At 31.9% G+C, this 12,921-nt stretch overlaps 1 protein-coding gene across 3 annotated transcripts in view; it reads left to right on the forward strand.

Annotated features, from left to right (window-relative positions):
- The window catches only part of GC (gamma-glutamyl carboxylase), an 84,392-nt gene that overhangs the window by 49,583 nt on the left and 21,888 nt on the right, over positions 1-12,921 (forward strand). For all 3 annotated transcript variants that reach the window (XM_035351722.2, XM_085807202.1, XM_035351723.2), the window contains one exon: positions 3,122-3,249. In XM_035351722.2, the coding sequence (XP_035207613.1) occupies positions 3,122-3,249 (128 nt within the window). The remainder of the gene's footprint in view (positions 1-3,121; positions 3,250-12,921) is intronic.

Consider the following 12,921-nt stretch of genomic DNA (forward strand, 5'->3'; position numbering starts at 1 on the left):
TTTCTTATTAATTTCAACTGTGAATAAACGTTGTGGACATATGAACGTACTCGCGGTCGAAGAGATTATTCTTAGGGCAAAAATTCGTAACTGATTTACTTTTTCACAAGTACGAATAACATAAAAGTTAATAAAATTTGTATATGTAAATTATTTATAATGTAAGATAAACCTAATTCAGAGTTTTAGAGAAACATGTAAATTAGATTTATATTATATTATACATTAGTTAGCTCCATTTATAGACGTTTCTGGTGCGTTAAAGTTAGTTTTTAATGGTAATGAACATGTAAGATTCTGTACTGTGTACTTGAATGTGAAAAATCTTAAGAACTGATAAGCGAATAATCCCTTGATTTCGTGGTACAGGAAACAACAAGATATAAGGGTGAAATGACCCTTTATTATTCCAATAAGGTGTAACAGAACTCCGTCTTGGAGTTGTACAATAAAGCCGACCGACTGGCTTAAACTATAGAAACTAAGAACTAAACTAAATTAATCTTAACTAAAAGAATATAGCCGAAGCTATCAAACTTCTAACCGAGTTGGCCCCTTAACACGGATTGACTGCGAAGCTATCAAGGCCATAAAGTACGGCCGAGTTTAATAATATCTTAAGAGAGAGTAGCCTAAAAAGGCGGACGCGTGCTAGCCAGAATCTCTGGTTATCTCTAACTAAGACAGTAGAACTTCGCGGTTAAATACCGCTCTTCCTCAATTTGCATTCAAATGTGATTCTAAAAATACGTTCTGGCTGGAAGTTGTAAGTTTAAATTACGAAATGATAGGAAAGAAAATTTAACTCAAAATTTAACTGCTACATAAATTAATATAATCCTTAAAAACATAATGTAAGCTTTCAAATAAGTAAAAATCTTTAAAACTTTATAATGTTGCTTTTGCAAAAAATACACTATTGAAATATCTTCACGGACCATATAAAACTACTTCGGGAGCCTCATGACGCCGACGTGCGCCAGTTTGAGAGCACTGCTAAAAACAACTGAAAATGAATAAAAATATATTTAAAATTTTTGTTCCTGTTAATTGTAATATTCGCAGCAAACGTTGCTTAGGAAATCTTCTAATCCAAAATCCGGGACTGCTTTTTCTCTATTAATTGAAGACAATCAGTACTCATCACAGAAAGAGAGAGCCTTTTAAGGTGATAACACATTTTAATACGCAACACATTACTAACTAATTATATACATAATACACAGAAGAAAAGTGAGGGATTACTATTACTATGAAAGTTCTGTTTCGAGGTAATGTGCATGCGCAGATCACGTCATGTAAAGCCTTTGGCAAGAGTTTTAACGGCGAGAGTTTCAGCAGAATGCAAGAGGAATTTAGTAAGATACATAATTTTGCGCTTTCAATATGCGTTATATTTTCCTATAAGCTATGAAATTCAGGAGGTGCCTCTTTTTAACATTTTAGTTTATAATTTTTAAGGTTTTCAAATTTTAAACTTTAAAAAAATTTTTAAAGCTTTGAATTTTTGAAAAATTTCAAAACAACCTTTATATCATTGAACAGCAACTCTTCAGAATACATAAAAGTTAACAAATAAGTCAGTACAAAAAATAAAGGAGCATGCAGTTTCTTATTTATCATTACAAACAAAGAATTGTAAAAAATAGTGGGCGACAAGAATAATGCGCGTATTAAAAATTCGACACTCTGCCTCTGCGTCTCTAAAATATAACACACTAACTAAAGACATTTTGATAAGTTATTCTTCCAGAAATACTTCATGTGATAAAAACCATTAGCGAATTTTTAGCCCAAAGAGGAAATTTGTCCAGAAGGTCTATTAATTTCGCTTTGGCATTTCGTGTCGCCCACTATAAAATGTCGTTTCATTTTTCAAATTGTTGAAATATTATTATATATTATTAAAGCCTTGCATTATATTTAAAGGAATTAAATAATGAAGAATTTGCATGAACATATATGTTTTTCGCATTGGAAAAAAACAGCGGTACCTGGCTCGTATGTTAATAACAACTTTACGCCTTTTGATGACAAAAAGTTGATTTAATAAATATCTGAGCTGTTATGAAATTCATTTATATGACTATTCTATTGTTGTCTTGTACATGTATTTCATGGAAGAATGGTTGTCACAGTCTCAAGGAGATTGGACTTCTACTTCAACTCCAATTTTGAGGAAGAACACTAGAAAGGGATTTTGAGGAAGAACACATCCCTCTCCTCTACCATCAAACCACAAGAGAGGACTTTCGGCTCGCCATATATTTAGAGTGTCTCCATTGTCAGACAAGTGAAAACTGAAAATTATATGAAAAACCTTAAAAGGTTTCAATCAAAAATATTCCTACAGTTTATTGTTTGCGATTTCATGCCTCTGGAGTTTTTCTATAGCATTAAGCGTATAAGAAATTGGATAGGACCAAAATGTTCGTTATTTATATTCAAGAGTTTGTTATAAGCCGTATTTGTTTTAGAGAGAGTTAGACTGTTATATTGGTTTCCTCTTCAATAGTGCCTGTGTTTTCAGACCTAACGTTTATATTAAATATAAAAGAATAAAATATAAATTAATGCATTTCTGACAAGGCTAATTGTAATAGTTTCTTGAGATTCAAAGTATAACCGCAGTCAGGTACATTCTAGATAGTTAATTTCGTCCGTTTTATGCGTAATGATTATCAAGTAAACGAGATTAACGTACTAAATACATTTAATACTAACATAAAAAAATTACACCATTAGAAGATTCCGAGAAATAGAAAAGCTATAGGATAAATAATTTAAACCTACAGACAATTTAATTGTTTCTCAAGTATTTTATCTGTAGCCAGTTTGAAAAAAATACTAATTTTTAAAGGTACTTACGTATTATCGCAACCACCTCAAGAAATGTCGCCAAGTTTTTTTAGAAGTCGCCAAAATCTGACAACCATGTGCATAACAGTTCTTTAGGTAACCATGTCCATTGTAATCCGAAAATTCACTGAATCATTTTTTTTCTTCTGTAAAGAATCGCCAAACTGTAACAAGGTCGATGCGCTAATATGTGAGTACCTTTTTAAACCTACACAATTCTATTTTTGTGTTATTTGTATTATTTTTTAAACTTATCTTTTAGGTTTTCATCTGATCAACTACGTAAGAGAAGATTTTGGAAATACCACTCTTGACGTATTGAAAGGAGAAGTAGAAATCCGGACGGAATCGAACGGATCTATACAATTAACTGAAGGACAAAGCTTGAAAGTAAAATGTTTTTTATATCTTTACCTATTTGGTGAAAAAAATTAGGAAAATGATTTAATATACGTAATCTTTCAACAATTCCGAAAGCAGACTTCAGATAAAACTACGCCAGGAATTTAATGGAATTCAATGTAATATTAAGGTTGTCTGAAAGAGACTTCAAGGATTTAAAATGTAACCTTGAAATTTAATTCTCCGATTATATTTTCAAAACTTTAACTTGATTCTGTAACTTTTGTTTCTGAAATATTTTCTTTTATTTTGCTTTAAAAGAACAGCTCCTTTGATTAATGTGACAGATGTGACTAATTAAAAAAATCTGATGTGTACACCACATGACTTCCTTGTACGGAATATTAAATTATACGCATTTTTTCTTGCATTTTATTTAAACTTATTAGATTGAATTAAACCTACTTCGTCGACAGCACATAAACCACAATAGAATAAATGCATTCTTTAAAATTCACTTTGTTTACTATAGCGACACTCTGGCGCTAGGTTTACTTAACAGTATTATATTTCATTCATATTATAACTCCGAATGCACAAAATGTATATCATTTAAAGAATTATCTAATCGTTGCCACATATTCTATTCAAAAACTATAATAAAGCTAGAACTATGTATAAAAGAAATTAATCAAATAAAACAAAAAAGAAGCAGTTTTTCACAGACGATTGAGTATTTCTCATTTAATTAATTCAGTTCTTACTTCGCGAGAAGGCAAAAATACATAAAACCTCAAAATATCTATATTAAAAATTACGAAGTAAATCTTAAACACTTATTTCCTCGAAACAATTCCAGAAAGAATTAAGCATGGTTTAATTGGCAATAATAAATGAATGCGTTATCTTTCTTGTTGCAAAGCTAAGTTTCTCTAGATTGGCAACAAATCTACTAGTCTCCTGTTTCAAATGTAAACATTAATGGCCGCCATTAAAACAGGCTTAGCGGCAATTAAACAACTTCAAAATTGCTGATAATTCTAAAAATATTGCACACAGATTTACTAAAGGCATAAGATCCTGAACCAGAAGATAAAAACAATATAATTCAATCATTTTTGAAGAAAAAAATGTACAATTTACAAACATATAAGAGTAAAGAAACTGAGATCACTGAGCCGGGTAACAGAGTGGATATATATATAAATATATTTATATACGTTTGGCGCGACCGATTGAAACCAAAATACGAGGTGCACATCTACATGTTATAATAGTCTTATATACAAAATTACAACGTTCTGAGGCTACTCGTTTTTGAGTTATGTGAGATACGTACGTACGCGCGAACGTATATACGTTCGTACAGACGCCACGAAAAATTCTCTTCAGAATTAATTTTAAAGCAGTTTTATAATTTTTTTGAAGGAAAAGAGTATTTTATTCTGTCCTTACGTACAGATATCACGCAAAAACATCGTTAAATGGCATTCGATAGCGGTCAAAATGGATATTTTCGTTGAAATATGCTGCCTGAAACTTTTCGCGATTACAATACTTTCTTTTTACTTCGTACAAGGAAGTAAAAACAACTGCTACACATAAATTTAAATAGAATGAAAGTAAAAATTATTAATTAAGAACAAATTAGTATTCTTAATATAATAATTAAGTTAACAAAATTGAAAATTTGACGAAACCTAACTTTCAAACAATTTATTAATATATTTGGAAAATTCCAAACAAGTAATATTAAAATGCACAGTAATCACATGAAATACTGATGTGGTTTATCCGCTAAAATACAAACTGAATTTGCAAAAACTTAGGACTAAATAAAAAATTCCAGCAAATTTGCGAAGCGATAATCGACAACGTTTATTACTGTGACACATCAGCTTCTTTTCCCTAAATTATCGTCTGCCTTACAAACGGAATTTCCCTACACAGTTAATTGTTTACTTTGATCTAGTGAACATCTGCTGTTTTGTATTCGAAAACTGAACGAAGATTAGTAATAAAAAGGAGATCAAAATTTATCAAATAAAGTATGACTGTAGATGAGATGTTCAGACAATACTTCAGTCATTTGCTTGGACTGGAGAACACTCGGCAGCCACAAAAACTTGGATTTCAGAATTATCGAGTAATCTCACAGTTGGATCATCTGCTGTTATGTTGGTCATCTGCTGTTATGTATTCGAAAACTGAATGAAGATTAGTAATAAAAAGAGATCAAAATTTATCAAATAAAGTATGACTGTAGATGAGATGTTCAGACAATTCTTCAGTCATTTGCTTGGACTGGAGAACACTCGGCAGCCACAAAAACTTGGATTTCAGAAATATCGAGTAAATCTCACAGTTGTTATATTTTATGATTGGAAAGGAATAATTCATAAAGAAAATTTTCTCGAGTGATAGATGGTGAACACCGTATTTTGTAAAGACGTTATAGAGAGATTTTTGAACAGAATTTAGCGCAGTATATCTGTAAACGCTCAATCGAATTCCTGATTATGTTTTCTTCAGGAGATTTTTAGCTGCATATTTTCCCAATTCTCAACTATCGCTTTGTCAGATTTGTCAACAGTAGATTAATTTTACTTCCTCATCTTAAAGGTTATTAACTTAAAATCATTGAAGAGATTCAGCAAAACATTTTTCCAAAGCTGAATTTACGAAGAAACAAGCAATTGTATGAATGGCGAAGCTTTGAATAGACTTACAAGGACTGAAAGTAAGAGAGTAGAGGTAAAAAATGTTAGTCAAGAGGGTTTTTTTTTTTTTTTTTTTTTTTTTTTTTTTTTTTACGTATTATGCCAACTACCTCGGCACAGTTTGGTAAATTTTAAGGAAGAAAAAAGAACAATTATTTTTATTGTAAAACATTATACATTACATACATCCATACATATTCTACGTTTCAACTATATACAGTGGCTCAAAAAAGTGTTCGCTCACTTACGAGTTTCAGTGAAATAATGCTTAATTCATTAATAAAAACTAAAATTTTAGAATGAAAATTTTTTAATGATATCTATAAATTTCTCTTAGCAAAACTACATTATGACCATATTATATCTTTTTTTTTTTTTGGAATATCAATAATAAAAAAGTAACAGAAAAGTTACCTCACAAGTCTTCGTACGCCTTAAAGAAATCTGCACATATTAGTAATTATTGCAGTATTTCTGTCAGTTAGTATTTTGTAGTATATACTGCAGTATTTAAGACAGCTTTCAAACTTCTGGGCGTAGAGTTCACCAGTTTTTTTGTAATTATCTGCATCAATGTTCCGCTATTTTTCCTTCATTACTGTTTTTAGCTCTGTTTTTGTTTTTAATGCTATGTCTTCGTACTTTAACCTCTAATTCTCTGCATATATGTTCTGTTGGGTTTAAGTCCTGGTGACTGAGGTGGTGTTTTCAGAACTTGTGAATAATTATAGACGCCCAAAAGGCGAACGTTGAGGGCTGTTGAGAATAGTTATTCTGATAAAAAATAAAGTTGTTTCCAGTATCCAAATTTTTGTCAGATAATTTTAAATTAACTTTTAAAATATGTAAATACATGGTTAATTGTACTATCAATAAATACTAAATTATTTAATCATAATGCTGACATGCACCCTCACACAAGAATACCTCCACCGCCATGCTTTACCGTACCAATCAAGGTCTTGCGCTAAACCTCCTCATTTTGTTTTCTCCAAATATTTATAAGCCCATCGGAATCCAAAATGTTAAATTTTCTTTCACTTACAAATAAGGCATGATTCTAATACTCTTCGGGCTTATTTACCATTGATTTTGAGAAGAAAAGCCTTTCTATTTTTTGCACTTCCAAAAAAGTTTTTTCGAGCAGAGCTGATCTGAGTACTCGTTGAACATTTTTAAGCGTATTTGAAGTAGAAAATCTTTCCGTAAATTCTGTAGAAGTCTTTAAAAAAACTCAAACATGGATTTTTCACAGATTTTGTAACTTTATGTCTGATCACGTTGAGTCACGTCAAGTCCTCTTTGCCGGACAACCCCTTCTTACTTTATTTTGGATCCGATTTTCGTTTTTAAAGCATTTTATCACATTAAGGCACAATAACACGCCGAATAAATACTATTTCAGAAGACAAACAACAAAAATCAGCGTTATATTTACAAAATTTCCACAGGACTAGTTTCGATGGTTTTACCGAACCACCATCCTCAGCTGCAAAACCGCAAATGAACAACATAGGAAAAAATGATTAGATAAGATAAGAAAGCCTGGACAAGAATAAGCAAGTGGCGTCATCTGTTGGTGAAACCAGAACTAAAACATAATTTCTTTAAAGGCCGAAGGCAAATTTGGATTGGAATTAGGATCGTTAACTAAAACAGAAAGATTTTTATGAATGTGAAATGCCTCTAGAAAATCCAGTTCTCCAATGGAAGATGTTTTTTGAATAATTTTGGCAGCAGAAAAATTGAAAGTGTGATTTTCGGACCAACAATGTTGCGCAACAGAGGACTTCTGTGTTTCTTTTTTTCTAACATATACCTCATGTTCCTAGACGCGAAATTTTAAGGCTCTCTTAGTTTGGCCAATGTAAATTAAACCACACTGGCAAGAAATCCTATAAATACCCCAGGAATTAATATTCGGAATGGGGTCCTTAAGTATGGAACTCGGAATTTTATTGATGGGAGAATAAACAACGCGAAAGTTAAATTTCTGCAAAATATGTGCAACTTTATAGCTAATTGATGGAAAGAAGAATAAAAAATTCTTCTTTCCATCAATGACAACAGAATTTTTATAATCTCCTAAAACAAGAGTGTGCCTTTTAGTGTGTTGAGATGAGAATTTTTTAACTGCTTGATTAATAATGTTGGGTGAAAAGCCCCTGTTAATAGCTATTGTTTTTAAATAATTTATTTCTTCATCAAGGGCTAGTTTGGAGGAGCAAACTTGAAGAGCACGGAAAACATAGGAATAAAATGAAGCTAACTTTTGTTTAGTCGGATGACATGATTTAAAGTGTGGTGGAAGGCAAACCGATGAAGGTTTACGGTAAACTGTAGTACTGAAGTTGGATGTGTTACGTGTGACCAGAATGTCGAGAAACGGAAGAGAATTGCAAGTCTCAAGTTCAAAAGTGAACTGAATAGCAGGATCAATAGAATTCATTGTTGAGAGAACTTTATTTAAATCATCTTTATTACCTTTAAACAGGGTAAAAGTATCGTCTACGTAGCGGAACCATGCCGGGAAGTTTAAAGTTTCAAACATTTTGATTCATAATAACGCATGTAGATATCAGCTAGGATGGGACTGAGGGGGCTTCCCATGGCTAATCCCTCAGTTTGCTTGTAATATTTATTTTGGAAAACAAAATATGTTTGTTTCAAACAGAGTTGAGCGAGAGAAATTAGCTCATCAATTTCGATGCAAGAGAAATGAAATTCGCGAAGTCTGGTTTCTAGACATCTTAATGCACCCTCCACCGGGACATTGGTGAATAATGATTTTACATCAAAAGAAACCATGAGTAAATTACTAGGAGAAATGTTTTTAACCTTTTTTACAAACTCTATTGAATTTTTTATGATGTAAATGTTATTGTCTAAGAGAGTGGAAAATCTAGAAACCAAATATTTAGCTAATGGATACGAGGCAGTACCTAAATTTGATACAATAGGGCGGAAAGGAATACCACTTTTCTAACCCGGTTATTATCATTTCCCGGATATTATCATTTCAAAGATACCCGGATATTATCATTTCAAAGGCCGACAAAGGTGGCCAGATAGTCGTTATGCATAAGAACACTTACATCGATGGTGTCACTAAACTCTTAAACGAAGGACCATATAATCCGATCCCTAAAGATCCTTCACCTTCCGACTTGTCAAAAATAAAAACTGCGATCAAATCTTCGCAAATCATTTCAAGCAACTTAAAACATTCGCTTATCCCATCTGTTGCGAATTGTGCCAGATTATATGCTCTTCCCAAAATTCATAAAAGTGGTATTCCTTTCCGCCGTATTGTATCAAATTTAGGTATTGCCTCGTATCCATTAGCTAAATATTTGGTTTCTAGATTTTCCACTCTCTTAGACAATAACATTTACACCATAAAAAATTCAATAGAGTTTGTAAAAAAGGTTAAAAACATTTCTTTTAGTAATTTACTCATGGTTTCTTTTGATGTAAAATCATTATTCACCAATGTCCCGGTGGAGGGTGCATTAAGATGTCTAGAAACCAGACTTCGCGAATTTCATTTCTCTTGCATCGAAATTGATGAGCTAATTTCTCTCACTCAACTCTGTTTGAAACAAACATATTTTGTTTTCCAAAATAAATATTACAAGCAAACTGAGGGATTAGCCATGGGAAGCCCCCTCAGTCCCATCCTGGCTGATATCTACATGCGTTATTATGAATCAAAATTGTTTGAAACTTTAAACTTCCCGGCATGGTTCCGCTACGTAGACGATACTTTTACCCTGTTTGAAGGTAATAAAGATGATTTAAATAAAGTTCTTTCAACAATGAATTCTATTGATCCTGCCATTCAGTTCACTTTTGAACTTGAGACTTGCAATTCTCTTCCGTTTCTCGACATTCTGGTCACACGTAACACATCCAACTTCAGTACTACAGTTTACCGTAAACCTTCATCGGTTTGCCTTCCACCACACTTTAAATCATGTCATCCGACTAAACAAAAGTTAGCTTCATTTTATTCCTATGTTTTCCATGCTCTTCAAGTTTGCTCCTCCAAACTAGCCCTTGATGAAGAACTAAATTATTTAAAAACAATAGCTATTAACAGGGGCTTTTCACCCAACGTTATTAATCAAGCAGTTAAAAAATTCTCATCTCAACACACTAAAAGGCACACTCTTGTTTTAGGAGATTATAAAAATTCTGTTGTCATTCCCTTCTTTCCATCAATTAGCTATAAAGTTGCACATATTTTGCAGAAATTTAACTTTCGGGTTGTTTATTCTCCCATCAATAAAATTCCGAGTTCCATACTGAAGGACCCCATTCCGGATATGAATTCCTGGGGTATTTATAGGATTCCTTGCCAGTGTGGTTTAATTTACATTAGCCAAACTAAAAGAGCCTTAAAATTTCGCGTCAAGGAACATGAGGCATATGTTAGAAAAAAGGAAACACAGAAGTCCTCTGTTGCGCAACATTGTTGGTCCGAAAATCACACTTTCAATTTTTCTGCTGCCAAAATTATTCAAAAAACATCTTCCATTGGAGAACTGGATTTTCTAGAGGCATTTCACATTCATAAAAATCTTTCTGTTCTAGTTAACGATCCTAATTCCAATCCAAATTTGCCTTCGGCCTTTAAAGAAATTATGTTTTAGTTCTGGTTTCACCAACAGATGACGCCACTTTCTTATTCTTGTCCAGGCTTTCTTATCTTATCTAATCATTTTTTCCTATGTTGTTCATTTGCGGTTTTGCAGCTGAGGATGGTGGTTCGGTAAAACCATCGAAACTAGTCCTGTGGAAATTTTGTAAATATAACGCTGATTTTTGTTGTTTGTCTTCTGAAATTTTATCACATATTGCACCATAGTATGGGATAACTTTCCTAATTTAGTCATAAACAGAATCGAATTTTCCATCCTTATGATGAAAAATGTACAATTTTCGAATGTTGTTCATTGTGCCTACGAGCTGTTTTAAATATTAAATAAAATATAACGAAGTAAGCAAGAAAAAATAAAGCGAAACAATTGTTTAAATGTCACCAAAATGCAGAAATTAAAAAAAAAAATGGTAGATGATAATTTTACGAAAATGTTTCGGTGCACGATCACTTTTGTGGCGTGTTTTATCTATGCCTCCTGACATTTTCAATTTTAAAGAAAGCAAATAAGTCAGTATAAAAAATTAAAAAGTTTGGTTTTATACAAAGTCACATTGAGATGATATGAAAAAATATTGGGCCTTTATATTCAAATTCAGTTCCGGGTTACAGCGCTTTTTCTGCAAATTACTAAAGTGAGCCAACATTTTTGTGAGACACTGTGTTTATTTCAAAAGACAATTAGTAATCTTAATAAACGAGTTTTTGCATTTGTGGTGTTGGAAATTTCGTAGCGATCGCTTTGAAAAAGAATTCAAAGCATTGTTCCCTTAGTGGTTTTGCGACAAAATAATGCATTCCTGCATAAATTTCACTTCCCTTTCTTCTATTATAGAAAAATCCTACAACCACAAATTTTAAAATCGAGTTTAAAGCAAAAAATAATCATACATTTTTTATAAAAGCCGTTGGAACAAGAACACCACATACGAAAATGGTGGCGTTGAAAACTGAATATTTGTCATCTGGATGGTTGCCTGAATAATTGTTATAGTGTCATAGTGGTTATCAAAGTTTGGTGCATTCTGAAGCTTTGGCGATTCCCACTAAGGTGATTGCAATGATACGTAAGTACCTTTCCCCCTTTTCCAAATTTCGATTTTGCGTTAACTTAGCTCTAAAACTTTGTAGACGCTCTATGTACTACAAGGTATTCAGTGTTTCTTAGATGCCTTTTTAAGAAACAATTTGTGCCTGTTACTTGATTTTGTCATTAATAAGAAGCAATAGTCGTCATTGGTGGTGACTGGAGATACTTCTATTTTTAAATCTTTCCTATTTTTTAATTAAATTTTTCTATTTTTAATTAATATTTATTATTTTACGAATGATATTACTGTCATTATCCCACACGTTTTGATTTTATTACATACTTACTCTTACTATTATTATTATTTTATTACATACTTAAAGTCCATGCATTTCAGCTGTGATCAACAGTTATTTTTGCTACTTCCTGAATTGATAACACCACATCATCCAAATCCTGACGCAAATTTAGCAGCATAAAATGTATTTTAAACTACTATCAAAACCATCGAAACTAGTCCTGTGGAAATTTTGTAAATATAACGCTGATTTTTGTTGTTTGTCTTCTGAAATTTTATCACATATTGCACCATAGTATGGGATAACTTTCCTAATTTAGTCATAAACAGAATCGAATTTCCATCCTTATGATGAAAAATGTACAATTTTCGAATGTTGTTCATTGTGCCTACGAGCTGTTTTAAATATTAAATAAAATATAACGAAGTAAGCAAGAAAAAATAAAGCGAAACAATTGTTTAAATGTCACCAAAATACAGAAATTAAAAAAAAAAAAAAATGGTAGATGATAATTTTACGAAAATGTTTCGGTGCACGATCACTTTTGTGGCGTGTTTTATCGATCAATAATGTTATGTAAAATAATGATATCAAATCATTATTTTACATAACATTATTGATCATTTCACGAAAAAAAGTATTCTCGAGTTCAGTGTATAATGTGCATATTAAACTGCTGAACTTCAGGGAAAGTCAAGCGTTAGAGGTTCTGCTTATCAAATGTCCGAAATTATAGACATAAATTGACGTACTGAAAACTTCCAGACACATTTCCTGTTACTAATGCGTTGCCTCAGAGTCTTGACTCAGATACTAAGCGATCCGATAATAAGGAAGTCCATGAAATATTTATTATTTTACGAATGATACCTTTCACGATTAGAAGAGTCGAAAAATTATTGTTTTGAGGATGCGCAGTTTCATTTAATTTTTAAGTAGATTATCAAGGTCATAGTTGTAAGTAATTTGTATTTATGTAATCAAACTTTATTAATGACTTTAATTCTG

This window comes from Stegodyphus dumicola, chromosome 1 (genome assembly GCF_044657685.1).
Source record: "Stegodyphus dumicola isolate Sdum_Otavi_A_Nest chromosome 1, ASM4465768v1".
NCBI lineage: Eukaryota > Metazoa > Arthropoda > Arachnida > Araneae > Eresidae > Stegodyphus > Stegodyphus dumicola.